The sequence below is a fragment of the Rhinolophus hipposideros genome (assembly GCF_964194185.1).
Source record: "Rhinolophus hipposideros genome assembly, chromosome: 11".
NCBI classification, from domain to species: Eukaryota; Metazoa; Chordata; class Mammalia; order Chiroptera; family Rhinolophidae; genus Rhinolophus; species Rhinolophus hipposideros.
The window spans coordinates 41,426,305-41,441,699 of NC_138057.1; the positions used below are offsets into that span (position 1 = coordinate 41,426,305).

Consider the following 15,395-nt stretch of genomic DNA (forward strand, 5'->3'; position numbering starts at 1 on the left):
ATTATAAAAACACAAGACATTGAAGTTTCTGGGAGGCTGTAAAGAGAACACTGTGGGGTTAGTACGTGAATTCATATATTCACAAATACCACTCGCATACATCCACCTCCCTTCTGTTAAGCTCCTTTCAATCTAATTAAATACTGTACAGTAGAGTAGTCCACCCTTACCTGCAGGGAATATGTTCCAAGACCCCCGTGGATACCTGAAAAAGTAGACAGCACTAAACCCTATATATGCTACATTTTTCCCTATACATACAATCACAGTGTATAATTTATAAACTAGGAAAAGAGATTAACAATAACTAATAATAAAATAGAACAATTCTAACAATATACTATAAGTTATATAAATGTGGTCTCTCTGAGAACTGATCTGATAATCCAGCCAGCTATTGAGTGACTAACGGGCGGGCGGGGAGAGAGTACAGTGTGGATACACTGCACAAAGGGATGAGTCACATTCCAGGTGGGGCAGAACGGGCTGGTGAGAGATTTCATCACGTCATGCTACTTAGAAAGGTCACACTGTAAAACGTATGACATTACTCAGTCAAGATTTATTTCAAAGCCTGAAATCATTCCAATCAAAAATGGTACTACTGCAATTTCTTATAATACATCAATAAAACTAAAACTTAAAAATAACATAAGACACTATTAACTAACTTCTAACTTGCACAACATACGATTTTCAAAAGTGATTGCTTCATAACAAAATACAAGGTATCAAAGAACTTTCACACTCACTGAGGACATACTTAGCAGCAATCTATTCAAACACAGATAGGTTTTTATTTTCAATGTTTGTTTTTACCTTTGCTTAATAAAGCCACTGAGGCTTCTTTCGAGTATTATAGGATCTCTAACATTAAATTACATTTCCTAAGCATGTTTATAGAGAAGAAATGAAAGACACATACTACATAGTTTGTCATAAATTCATACACTAAAAAGTAAAACACAATCCAACAGAATTTATCCATGCTCTTCCTTGTCCAACATTTGTCTCCATCCCCCCCCACACACACATCAAATCTGGTGCCAAAGTGAATAATGCAATGAACTGTTTCAGGGGTCTAAACAAGCTGTAATCTTAATTTTCTAAGTATCCAAAGATTTCAACTTTCTGCCTATATAAACAAAAACCTCAAGTGGCCAAATATCCCTTTTTTGTTGCCAGGAAGCTACAAGTACTCTAATCATTAAATTACATTGTGCATATACAACCACAACAGTCTGTTTGCCCAGGAACATATAATTACATTAAACATAAATAACTTTCTATTTTGTGGTTTAATTGGCTCTTAAATAGTTTCCCTACTGGGAAAAGTAAGCAGTCTGTGTTCTTTAAAAAACTGATACTTATAAATGAACTGCTACGTGTTCATTTAAACTTCGAGGAAACCTAAAGATGAAGATTTCAGGTTTTTCTAAAATGCAAAACATATATGTACTTAGTCACTGCTCATATAGTGAAGGGATGGAATATGGAATGGTAGAGATAGGTGCAATCCTTTAAGTTGTAGGATAGCCTAAATGGAAAACCCGACACTGATAATTGTTTAAAGAAAAAAGAACCAAGGTCAATAAAAATGTTGAATATCTACTCTTAAAAAGAGAGAAGAGTTATACAAAACAAAAATGAGACCTAGATATCCGAAAAACACTCATTTTAATGTTTTAAAAGACAGACCAAAAAAAAGATAGGCAGAGAGAGTCTAGACCAATTAGAACTAAGGCAGCTAAAACAAAAATGAACATAATACAATGATTCGATCTCATAAAGGAAATGACTAATGAAAATTTCACAAGTCTTCATGTTTGTAATATATTAATGCACAAAATATCAAAAATACAAAGTATGAATTTCCCCCCTTAGGTTTATAGAAACTATCAAACCTCTGTTTAACACATTTACTTTCATAAGCCTTCTGTGTTTAGCAGCACATGCTGTACAAGCACATACACACTAGTACTTTACTATGAGAACTGTTTTCATCTTAAACTAGTGACTTGCCTTTTTACCCATAGCTATATGCATTTCATTTCTATTACAAGACACTTAAGACCTTTATAGTAGTAAATTTTAATCAACATCTTACATAAAAAGAATCTTGATTTTATCTTTTTAGTACTGTAGCATGATGGGTTTAATTGAATAGTTCAAGTATAATAAGGTAACTACATTTACATTGTACTGTTTAATTCACAGCTGTAGGAAAATGTTTGATTTTTAAAATATAATCAAGATGAGATTACATAGTTATGAGCAGTAAAATACTAGAAAACAGTGAATGAATAAATAAGGTGATTTTTCATCAGTGGCCATTCATTATATTACTCTTAGAAACCTGGAAGAAATTGTCTTCTTTGAATTTCAAATGTTCTGGTAAATCTAGTCGTTTCTTAGCTTCCTCAATATCACCTTGAATTGCTGAAATAAGTGACTCTGCAGAGAGAACATAACAGGGAAAGATGAGGAAAAACTGCTGCTACACTTTTTACTACTCCTTTGTTCAGCCTCTCCTAAAACCTCCCCTCACAGGCTGGCAGTGTCTCTGGCACTGGGTACATGCCTAATAAATGTTTGTTCTATCACTCCTTCCAGGTTTAAGTAAAAAGTCATCGGTACAGAAAAGATGTCCCTAATCTTATTGCAATTTCTCAGAGAAATTAGCAAAAAGATACACTGCAAATACCAAATGGAAGAAACAAATATTCACTATCAATTCTCTTCAGTATTTACTTGTAAAAGAATCGCTACAACAGAATTAAAACTATCACACTACATACACTAAGACACTTGATTACCATTTGTTTCAAATGTTGATTATTATTTCTTATATCAAGCATTGCAAAGCATCCATTATTCGTTACAGCTTATTAATTCTTACTTGTTCCTTAAAATATGAAAAGGAAATAAAGATTTTATTAACTTTATAACGTGGGGGAGGCAACCAGCCTACTCAGTTTGAATTTTCTATGACTTACTGTGTGACCTCAGGCAAATTATTTAACCTATCTGTGCCAATTTCCTGATTGCAAATGGGCAAAATAATTCCTCATCTGGTTGTTGTAGGGATGAAGTGAGTTATATTATGTAAGGCACTTAAAACAGGGCCTGGCACATATTAAATGTTCAAATACTGTCTGTCCTGCCGTGGTTACTACTAGTAGAAGCAGTAGAAGTAGCTGCAGTAATACTTAAGATATAAATAAGAACTTACCTAAAGAATCAAAGTTTTTTTCTGGTCTGAGGTAGCCAACGATGGCCACATTGAGGGTTTCCCCATAGAAGTCCTCTTTGAAGGTATGCATGATGTGAGTTTCCTGCAGTCAAGATGAAAACAGATTGATAGAGCGCCTGAAATTTGAAATCTATCTTCACATTTATGGTAGGTAATTTAAATGAAACAACCAACCCTCATTATATTTCGAAAGACAGGTTAAAATGTAAGTGCAGTTTTTCCTGAATTCTTCCACTGCTCGTGTTCTTGCCCCTGACCTTACATGTAAACATTCTTACTGAGGTAGAAGTTATACCACAAATCTGGTATGATTTGCTGTTTATAGAAAAAAACTAACATGCACCAAAATGAATAAGAGTCTTATCAAGATGAAGAAACTGAGCAAAGACACCAAAAAGGGAAGGAAGTATTAGGAGATGCTTGTAACAGAACTAGTTCTAAAGTTAATCAGGATCCATGTGTCTGTGACACATGCCAGTTATAGAAACCTTTCAGGGTTAGGAAGAGCTGAAGACTGATGTGGGGCAAAAAGAGCCCATTCCTGACTAGGAATGAGGTAACAAATAGGTACAACACTTGCTGAAGCAAAGTGGTGCAGGAGGTACAAGATACTCTAAAATCTGAATTTCAGTAGGCTCCTAGAAAGAACAAATCTGAATTCAAAAAGCAGGAAAAACTAATGTAGAGAGCAAGCAAATACACAACAGTTGAGTGAGGCTAGACTAGAATGGTGGCACTGGAAACTGAGAAGTTGAAACAATTTAGAAACATGTAACTTGAGACTAGAGGTATATTTTGAAGAGTGGGATATAAAAAAATCTAATCTGTGATCATTAAATCTGAAGCAATTACTACAAATCAGCTAAGATTACTGCTAGATCATTCAGTAATAAAACCAAAAGGTAAGATAAAAGGAAACATCACATGAGACTTTTATATTAAGTAGAGCTTTCTTCTCTCTGTTAAATAAAATAACCTAATATTTCATAACCTTTTTGGTTTGTTGGGGGGTGGGGTCATGATCCTTTGAGGTCATTAAAATAGGTTCTCTCCAAGTGTTCCTAAGTAAAACTTTGCATCAAGTTAATGGATTTAGGGATTTTATGAAGCCCATTAAAAAAAGTACTCTGATTTAAATAGTTTAAAAGAAGGAAATATGGACATTAGAAACAGGACTCTTCTTTATAATAAAGCTCTATCAGAGCTTTATTTCATAGAAGAGCTGAAATTATATATTATACTATGTTAAATTCAAAGTGTTTAAGAAGCAGGGCAGTACTGTAGTAAGAGCACTGAGTTAAGAATCCAATATGTGAGGTTCCATACTTGGCTAGGGTATGTAATGGCTAGGGTATGAAAACCTCTCTGGGGCAGTTTTCTCATCTGTAATTGACAGGTTAGAATTAGAAAACATAAAGTGCCCCATTGCTTTGTATTAGGTTGGTGCAAAAGTAATTGCAGTTTTTGCAATTATTTTTAACCTTTTAAACTGCAATTACTTTTGCACCAACCTAATAATATGAACCAATATATCTGACTTACATTCTTTCTTTTCAGTAAAATTTTGAATAAAAATGAAACTAAGATATGTAAGACCTTGACACTATCACAAAACATTGAAACAGTAGATATCTACTTTCCCTAAATTGATCTACAGACTCAATGCTAGCCCAATAAAATCTTAGCAAGTCTTTTTTAAATGACAGAAACTGATAAATGATTCTAAAACTTATATGGAAACGCAAAAGGCCAAAATTATCCAAGAAATCTTGAAAACAAACCTGGAGGACTTATACAATCAGATAGAGACCTATTAAAAAGCTACGGAAATTGAGACAACATGGTAATGGCCCAAGGATAAACTAGGAAATAGACCAAGTCAATGAATGTATGAGTGTATTTGGACTCACACATATCAAGTCACTTGATTTGATACTAAGGTGACACTGCAGGGGGTCAGGAAAGAGTATTTTCATGAGATGGGTGGGTCAACAATTAATTTTGACCCATCCCTCACACCCTACTCAATCAATTTGATGAGAAAAGCAAGACAAGCTTTTAGAAGGAAACAGAAGCAACACAGTGTGCAAAGATATTTGCAAGACATAGTTCCAGCAAAGGAACTGGATCTAGAACATACTAAGAACTTCTTTAAGTCAGTAAGATAATCCGATTTTCTAAAAAGGGCAAAGGATTGGAACAGGCACATCATGTATGTGTTATTGGCAAAGAAAAAAAGAAAAACTCATGAACCTCCTACCAATGAAAAACTGAGTTTCTCCTAAGTATGGAAGGACTTCCAAAGCATTCCTTAACTGGCTCTATAGTAATAATTCCGTTTTCTGAGTAGCTAATAAGGAAAAATTAGTCATGGGATAGCCTTCCCTACATTTCCTCTCTCTTCCTACAAAACAAATATTTTGTTCTTTCAATTCTTTTCCTCATTATGTAGTTCTGGGCCATTTCTATTGCTTGTGCCAGCACTTAGCCCTTTGGTTTTCCAAATGTGACACACTTCTATAAACTCTTCAAAGAGGATGAAATTTACATGAACTGTAACTGGTTTTTCCACACACTTGAGCTAACCAAAAGTTTAAGCACTTCAGTTGTGTGGGTCCTATGAAGAGCAGACTATACACACTCAAAGTGGTTTAAAAGAGAAAAAAAGTACCCTGCAATCCAATCAGAAAGCACCACCCATGTAGTAAGCAGTCCATCTTAACAGGGCAACCAACTAATTAAAGGGTGAATGAACTACGTTAACTGGAGCAAGCTCAATGTTATGAAACTCGCTCTTAAAAATTTCACTTTTATCTCCAGTAAAGGTAAATAAATACATGGGCTGTTATAAAAATTAGTATTATTGTAAAGTTGGTTTATAACTCCACTTTTTATTTTCTACATGATTTTAAAAAATGCATAAAAACATTTATGCATAAAAATGCATAAAAACATGTGCCCATGTTATTGGGCACACAAAATATAAAAATATAATTTATGAGTTTGTGTATATTATTAAAGTTGGTGTAAATTTAAATTAGATTTTTACAACTTTAGAATATTAAATGCAAACTCCATGGTAGCCACAAAAAAATATCTATAGAAAATACACAATGGGAATTAAAATCAGAAGGGAATACTACCAAAAATATCAACTAGACACAAAACACAGTAAAGGAGGGAATGATGGACAAAAAAGCTGTAAAGCATATACAGAAAACAAATAGTAATAACGTAAGTCCCTCCTTATCAGTACTTAATTTTAATGTAATTGGATTCAACCTCCAATCAAAAGGCAGAGATTAGCAGAATGGTTAAAAAGAGGGGATTCAACTACACACAAAGGATTCACTTTAGAGCCAGACACAAATAGACTGAAAGTTAAAAGATGAAAAAGGTTATTTCATTCAAATAGTAACTAAATACTTCACTTTCTAATCTTTCAAGTATGCTGCCAGAAGTTGTAATATTTGGACTATGCTGTGATTACCACTAATGTAATACACACCACTGTACGAGGTCTGACAATTAAGTTCACAAACTCATTCTAGAAAAAGTGCTAAATAGCTCATTGATGAATTATCACTATGATCACCTTTGAAGTACTCCCCTTGGGAAGCTATGCATCAACACCAGAGCCTAGTTCACCCTTCAACGCAATTTTGGAACTCTTTTTCTGGAATGGCCAACAGAGCTGTCGTAGTATTGCCCTTGATGTCCTGAATGTCATCAAAATGTTTTCCTTTCAATGTTTCCTTTATCTTCTAGTAAAAAAAGAAGTCATGGGGGCCAGATCAGGTGAGTAGGGAGGGTGTTCCAATACAGTTATTTGCTTACTGGCTAAAACCTCCCCTTGCTTTTTTTCATTGGTGAGCTCCTTCAGGATCATTTTTGCACACAACTTTCTCATGCCAAGATTTTTGGTTAAGATTTTCCTGTTTCTCTATTGATGTTTACTTGGTCTGCTATGCTTCTCACAGTCAGCTGATGGTTTTGCTGCACAATTCGATGAATTTTTGCAATGTTTCCATCAGTTCTGCTTATTACTGGCTACCCTGACCTCTCTTCATCAGTTCTCTCCCCTCAGAAAAACGTTTAATCCATTTGTACACTGACATTTTCTTCATGGCATTATCCCCATAAACTTGGACTAACATGTTTCTGATTTCACTTTCACTCTTGCCAAGTTTAACAGGAAATTTAATGTTTGTTCGTTGCTCCAATTCAAGCTCAGACATTCTTGCGATGGCACACATAAACACACAATAACAATAATGAACGCCACTCAGCAAGACACCGCCACATGTTGACATGAACACAGCTGTGAGACACTGATGTATGAAGGTTATGAAACCTTACCGAGCTGTTTTTACAGTGCTGCCAATGTAAGCCTACAGTGGCAAGCTCGCGAACTTAATTTTGTCAGACCTCGTACGTACATCTAATACTGCATATTACTCTAAATCATCATCCGATTTTCAGCCTTAGAGCAAAACACAATTCTTACCATGGACTTCTTTGTATTCTTGTAGTATGGGTTCCATCCTATGCTCACCACCATCTTCCGGACATCTCCACTTCCAACACTGGCCCAACCATAATAAATGCCAGTGGATATATCAGCTGGAAGATTATCTACTACTTGTTCAGGAAAGTTAGCTAAAAACAGAAGTAAACATTCTGAGTGTTAAGAGTATGGTATTCTTTATAAAACTCGCAGGCAAGGCTAGTCTAAAAAAAACAGGGTCACAAAATTCCTAGGGCTTTGCTAATATTATCAATCCCATCATTCTGTAGTCTGGGTCAAATTTCTTCCTTCTATTCAAGCGGACAGACTAGGAACAACGTATCAGATTACACAAGGGTGTAAAACTCTCCAAAAAACAAAACAAAACAAAACAAACACTCTAGAGGTAGAAGAAAACAAGTACATGAACGGCCAGCGGATTTTTCAGACCTGACCTTTCTTAAGGAGGTTAAAGATTCTCATTTTCGAAATACGCAGGCGGAGGCTCCAACGTTACTTACTTTCGTAGGTCCAGGGGCGGCTCTGATACGTACTTTTAAGTTTAAATTACACATACCGTCAGGCCCGGACTAGTAAAACCAACCCAAGACAGGCCAAAAAAGAGGGTTCTCATTCAACTGCCTGCGTGATGCCTTTAATAGTGTGATAACAGAATAAAAGAAAAGAAATCCCTACAGCTGGCTTGAGAACGTAGCCCAGCTGGCTCACAGCACGTTTTCCCCTGGGCAAGCCCAGCGCCACACGTGGCAGCTCCGCCGCAGCCGGACAGCGGACAGGGAACCAGCGCCAGCTTCCCACCCTCGCCACTCCTGCCAGGTCCCCGGGGAGCTCAACGCCACGGGCGAGGGCCTGAGCCCTGAGCCCGACCTAAGGTCCCGCTTCAACACAGCGGCGGTCTGTCCGCACCCCCACGACCCTACCGCCACAGCTCACGTCCCCCCGCCCCCCACGGGAGCCGGGTTCCCGGGATCCACGCGTCCGGCGCTCACCGGTGGGGATGCCTAGCTGCTTAGAGCCGCGGCCAAAGCCCCGCACCACTTCACCGCGACAGAAGTAAGGCAGGTGCCTCATGACGCCGTCCGCTTCGGGCGCGGGCTGCGGCCCGGTCCGCAGGTCCGGCGGAGCCGCCGTCCAGGCGGTGCCCGGACCCCCGGACCAGCCGGGAGGCAGGGGCGGAAGCTCGGCCGCCGGGCGGACGCCCAGCAGGCCAGGGAGCGCCGGTGACGGGCCGCGGCCAGCCCCTGGCGCTGCTGACCCAACAGAAGCTCTCCCGCGACTCAGAGGCTGCGTCTCAGTCTCCCCAGCGGCAGCGGAAATAAATGTGGGTGTGGGCGAGGATCGCAGTGGGGACAGGCTAGCGCCGGAGGACCCGCAGCCCCAGGAGCGTCCCGGGCCTGCGCACGAGTTCTCGGCCGGCGGGCCTGGCACTCTTTCGGCTTCCGTAGCCCCGCCCCCGAGGTGGCCCCGCCCCGATGCGACCCCGCCCCCGAGATGGCCCCGCCCCGAGGTGGCCCCGCCCCCAGCCCGTTAGCCGCTCCCGGCTTTTTCCCGCTCCAAGCGTTGGGAACTGTGCGGGAACCCATTTTTCAGCCAGGGGGCTGTGAAAGAACTGAGTATTTCTTTTTCTTTCCTCCGTTTCATTACGATCCTGACGCCAAAGAGAGACGTTCTATACCTCCTTGGCAACCTCTAGGTTGCTTGTCATTCGCTACTCATTCCGCTCTTAATTTAAACATTGTTGAGATTCCAAAATTCCAGCTCAGAGATCAACTCGTCACAAAGGCTTTTTCTGACTACGTGTCGGAAGTGGCCCTCCACTTAAGCTTGGTCTGAAGTTATATCAGAATGTAAACTCCATGAAAAACCAAACAGCACGTCTTATGTTGAGGGAAAAAAAAATATATATATATATGTATATGTATATACATACATATACATATACATATATATATATATATATATATATATATATATATATATATATATATATGCTCCAGGGGAGCATGCCCTTGTCTGTAACGCTGCAACCTCAGTTAACTAGTGGAAGATTATAATTATGCAATTTTTTTGTTTTTTTTTAATTTTTAATTTTTTTTGAGGAGGGAGGCAGCCACCTACCCAAGTGGCCTCTCTGTAGGGTGTGTCTTTGAGAACTTAAACTTGATGAAAAGTTTGATCTCCACTGCAAGGCAAATTTGTGAGCCTGCTGACCCTTGAAACTGTAAACATTTCCTCTAGAAGTAGGGTTCACAAGATACACCGTGTTTCCCCAAAAGACCGGGTCTTATAGTAATTTTTGCTCCGAAAGATGCATTAGGGCTTATGTTCAGGGGATGTCATCCTGAAAAATCATGCTAGGACTTATTTTCCAGTTAGGTCTTACTTTCCGGGAAACACAGTACTTGACTGAGTCAATCACAAGGTCATCCTGTTATTCTTGAGAAGTTTTAATTTTTCTCTTTTACCTTTTTCTACTGAAGGGGAGCAGAGTTTGCTACCCCAAAAATGCCGCTTTGGGGATATCATGTTAGCCTGGGTAATTTAAAGAAACAGCAGATGTGGGAAGAGCTCTGAAAACCTACCCTTTGCAAAAGGACATTTGTAAGGGAAAACTCCACTTGTGTGTTTCCTTCACTGTACCAGGAAGGGGAGGTGTAATGCAGGGACTCAGTTCCTGCTCCTGCAGGTGAACGCAGGATATGATGAGGCCGAAAAGGAACAACAGAGCCACAGGTAGGGGTTTCATACTACTATATTCTCGATGGCGGCTGGTCGAGACACAAGAGGCAAACATCCGCCAGTACCCCAATAAGGGGTCTTCCTGCAACAGACTCACTGGCAGCCGTGTGAGACACAGGAAGTAGGATGCACACAATCTGCACCATCCGCAACCCATGCTTACTAACTGCAATCCCCACTTGCTAGTGTAGCCCTGGCAGTTATATACAAAACAACAGTGGCTAATGGCTAACCGGTAACAGCCGATGGCCACCCAGCCACAGGGGCTGGCCATCTAATAACCGAGCCAGCACCTTTTCACTTGAGGCTGAGAGCCTGGAAACTACTCTCTGGGAGTCCATCCCTACAGGAGGGGATCTAAATCTCTAAAAAATTCATCAGTGGAGAAGGCTCTGGCTTAAATCGGCATAACAATCTTACCCTTCTTTATTATGCTTTTCCAGGTAACTTCCCATAACTGACTCCCCCACCATGTAACTGCATATGAACTTCATTTCTTTAATGTGTAGGGACAGAGTCCCAGAGAGCAGTTTCCAGGCTATCGACCTCACGTGGAAAGGTGCTGGCTCGGTTATTAGATGGCCAGCCGCTGTGGCTGGGTGGCCATCAGCTGTTACCGGTTAGCCATTAGCCACTAATATAACTACTGTGGCTATGTTGGGGGGTTGGTTGGTTGGCAGAGAAGCGGACGACAGATTGCACATCATGTGGAGCCTGCTTCCTCTGTCTCCAACCCAGCCACCAGGGAGACTATAGTGGTATGAACCCCCCCATCCATGGCTCCATTGGTGTTCCTTTTTGGCCTTGCCATATCCTGTATTCTTATGCGGGGAGCGGAACCAGAGACCCCGCATGACAACATGCATTCTGCTTTAATTAAGCTAGCTCTGTTTAGCTGGATAAAGCTATAACTCACTTGCATTCTTTCCCCAGGTCCTCCTACCTGTGCATGTACTGTGTGTCCACGCCTTCTATTAGGTTGGTACAAAAGTAATTGTGGGTTTTGCAATTATTTTTAATCTTCTAAACGCAATTACTTTTGCACCAACTTAATAATTAAGCCCTTAGGACATTAGGTTCTGGTCAGTGTCAAACTCATTTAAGAATAAAGTTTCAGGCCTGTCAACCACTACCAGATATAATAACCAAAACTTAAACTAGAATAAGATTTTAGTCAAATAAAGATAACAACTTGGCCTTAGTTATGTTTTAGCTCTGGACTCATGAAAGCAAAACGGCCCCCTGGACCGCATGCCCTGGAAACCAGACAGAACAATGCCATGGCTGACATCAGGATATGAAGCCATGATTAGTTGCTCCCAGCCTTAGCCCTGACCATTGTTTCTGTGCATCTAGGTTAACACACCTTTGAAACTAGCCATAACCACCCTCAAGAGAGCACATAATCTTATTAACTACCCTGTAATCCAATCCCTGCCTTGCTTTCTCCACCTCCATGTAATCTTACACTCCCTCCTTAGCTTCAAATGCATAAAAGAAGCTGCAAAGCTATTGTTTGCACTGAACAATTATTGCCTGTATAACTGGAAGAAAACAAAAAGTACAATACTAAATTCTCACCACACACACAAAACCTATATAAGTCCATTCCTCATGCATCCACAAGGTGGCACATTACCACTTCATTTTTTCCTTCACATACTGATTTTTGAAATTAGAAAGGCAAATGGAAATTCAAAGTTAAGAAAGTATGTTCACCTTAGACACTATGCTAGGCACAGAATTCTATACTTAGTAGAAAGGTTTGGCTTACTCACTGCTTCATGCACTTAGATTTGCTACATTGGTAAGGCGTGACCATTGCTCTCTACCTCTTTTCTCAATTGCAGAAGTATTTAATAATAGATTGCTCTAATTTGAAAAGTTATGATATTTGGAGCTTTGTTTGAATATATGTTTCTGTAAGAACAATAAGATGGAGAGAGAAGCCAGAATTATACAATGGAAGAATGTAGACTCTGTCCCATTAAAAAAATGTTAATTATATATTTGCTACAATAATTATACTGAAGAAAAGATATGCTAAAAATTTCTGGCAAGAGAGGTTAACTACCTTTTCATAATTAAAAATCCCTTTAAAGGCAGGATTACTTATCATTAAATTGGCCATTCTATACCTTCAGTGAAAGCCTTCTATCCTGTGCTCTCTCAATTTCATGTGACAACCATGGCCAGTAATTACCTATTTATTTATTTCAGTTTGTTTCAAAAATTACTGATGTTTCCTTTCTCCTTTTTCACAATTAAGATATGAAATTTTACGGTTTGCCATTTTTTTCTACCCAATATATAAAATAATAGAGCTGCACAGAAAATTAATCTGCTGAGTTGTTTTCCGCATGGACTATAGCTATATTTTGAAGAGAGAAGAAAAGCATATCTAGAGTGGTTTAAATTGAAAACTTGTCACCAGTTAAATAAAAGATAGTGTGTAGATTAAAAATGTATATATCTTTTCAAAGACAACCTTTTGGTTTCATTGATTTTTTTCTCTATTGATTTTCTACTTTCAATTTTATTGATTTCTGCTCATTTTTATTCTTTCCTTCTTTCTACTTTGGATTTAATTTAGTCTTTTTCTAGTTTCCTACAAGGAAACTTAGATGGTTAATTTTAGATCTGTCTTCTTTTTTAATATACATATATATACTGGGGGTGTCAAAAACTGCATAGAAGTGAACACTTTGGTCAACGTTGCTTAAGCGGTAGTTCGCCGTTATCAGAAGTGACTGGATGCTGATGGTAACCACTGTGAACACCTCTTGTAATTGTAGAAGTCAAACGTGACTTGTATTCATCATTTGTTATGGATATATATTGAGTATTACAATTTTAATACAGTTTTCCTTTCTTAAAATGTATATACATTTTTTGGCACCCTCTGTATTTATTCAATGCTCAATCAATTTGAATAAATAAATTTGAATAAATCAAATTTATTCAATCACTCTAACCACTACTTTTGCTGCATCCCACGAATTTTAATAATTTGTATTTTTATTTTCATTTAGTTAAAATATTTCAAAAATTTTCTTGCACTTCTTCTTTGACCACATGTTATTTCAAAGTGTGTTGTTTCATATCCAAGTAATACTGGAGCTGTGATTTTTCCAGCTATCTTTCTGTTATTGACTTCTAGTTCAATTCCCTTGTGGTCTGAGAGCAGACAGTGTATTATTTCTATTCTTTTACATTTGTTAAGGTGTGTTTTATGGCCAGGATGTGGTCCTTGTTGGTGTATGTTTCATGTAGCTTGAGAAGAATGTGTGCTCTGCTGTTGTTGGATAAAGTAGTCTGGAGATACCAATTAGATACAGTTAATTGATGGTGCTGGGTCCTAACTGATCTTCTACTTGCTGGATCTATCCATTTCTGATAGATGCGTGTCAAAGTTTTCAACTATAATAGTGGATTTATCTGTTTCTCCTTGCAGTTCTATTAGTTTTTGCCTAACATATTTTGACGCTTTATTGTTAGGTGCACACACATTAAGGATTGTTATGTTTTCTTAGATAATTGATACCTTTATCAGTATGTAATACCTGTCCTTATCCCTTATAATTTTCTTGCTGTGAAGTCTGCTCTCTGAAATTAATATGGCTACTCCCACTCATTTTTGGTTAGTATTAGCATGATATATGTTTCTCCATTCTTTTAATTTGTATGTGTCTTTATATTTAAAGTGGGTTTCTTTTAGAGAACACAGTTGAATCTTATGTTTTAATCACTTTATTTAACAAACTCTGTCTTATAGTTGGTATATTTAGACTATTGATGTTTGAAATGATTATTGATACAGTTAGATTCAAATCCACCACATTTGACACTATTGTCTATTAATTACACCTGTTCTTTGTTAATAATTGTGTCTTCCTTTTTTTCCTGCCATTTGTGGTTTTAGTTGAGCATTTTATATGATTCCATTTTCTCTTCCCTTAGCATATCTATTTTACATCTTTAAAAAAAAATTAGTGATTGCTCTAGACTTTGTAATATACATTAACAACTAATTCAAGTCCACTTTCAAATAACATTATCTTGCTTCACAAATAATACAAGTACTTTATAATAACAAAATATTCCTACTTCCTCCCTCCTGTTCTGTGTATCCTTAGTGTCATTTATTTCACTTATAGGTAAGTATTTATAATCAAATACATTGTTCCTATCATTATTTGGAACAAACTATTATCTGTTTGATCAGTTAAGAATAAGAAAAATAAAAATTTTTATTTACCTTTCTTATTCCTTCTCTAATGCTTGTCCTTTCTTTATGCATGTCAAAGTTTCTGACCTATATCATTTTCCTTCTCTTTAAAGTTATTTAAAGTTATTTCTTTTAACATTTTTTAAAAGGCAGAGCTACTGACAACAAATTTTCTGGACGTTCATTTGTCTAAGAGAGTCTTTATTTCTCCTACACTTTCGAAGGATAATTCACAGAATACAGAAGTCTAGATTGGTGAGGTTTTTTCCCTCAACACTTTAATTATTTCACTCCACTCTCTTCTAGCTCACCTGGTTTCTGAGGAGAAGTTAAATATAATTCTTATCTTTGCTCCTCTGTAGGTGAGATGTTTTTACCTCTGGCTTTTTCAAATTTTTTCTTTGTCTTTGATTTTCTACAGTTTGTGCTTAGGCACAGTTCTTTTGACATTTTTCTTGCCTGGTGTTCTCTGAGCTTCCTGGATCTATGGTTTGGTATCTGACATTAATTTGGGGTAATTCTTACTCATTATTGCTTCAAATATTTCTTCTTTTCCTTTCTTCTTCTTGAAGTGCCATTATGCATATGTTACACCTTTTGTAGTCATCCCACATTTCTTGGATGTTCCTTTCCAATATTTTGTTCTC

The 15,395-nt window shown here is 37.9% G+C and overlaps 1 protein-coding gene across 1 annotated transcript; it reads right to left on the reverse strand.

Moving 5' to 3' along the window:
* Positions 1–542: 542 nt before the first annotated feature.
* Positions 543–9,229, reverse strand: RFK (riboflavin kinase). Its single transcript, XM_081067546.1, has 4 exons — positions 8,771–9,229; positions 7,761–7,912; positions 3,233–3,335; positions 543–2,454 (listed from the first exon to the last, which is right to left on the reverse strand). The coding sequence occupies exons 1-4, from the start codon at positions 8,850–8,852 to the stop codon at positions 2,324–2,326; spliced, it is 468 nt and encodes a 155-aa protein (XP_080923672.1). The 5' UTR covers positions 8,853–9,229; the 3' UTR covers positions 543–2,323.
* Positions 9,230–15,395: the final 6,166 nt, after the last annotated feature.

Coding starts and splice junctions, on each gene's coding strand:
- RFK (XM_081067546.1), bottom strand. CDS start 8,852: ATGAGGCACCTGCCTTACTTCTGTCGCGGTGAAGTGGTGCGGGGCTTT. Junction 3,336..7,760: donor AGAATACAAAGAAGTCCATG/GTAAGAATTGTG, acceptor TCTTGACTGCAG/GAAACTCACATCATGCATAC. Junction 2,455..3,232: donor AAAAAACTTTGATTCTTTAG/GTAAGTTCTTAT, acceptor TTCTCTCTGCAG/AGTCACTTATTTCAGCAATT.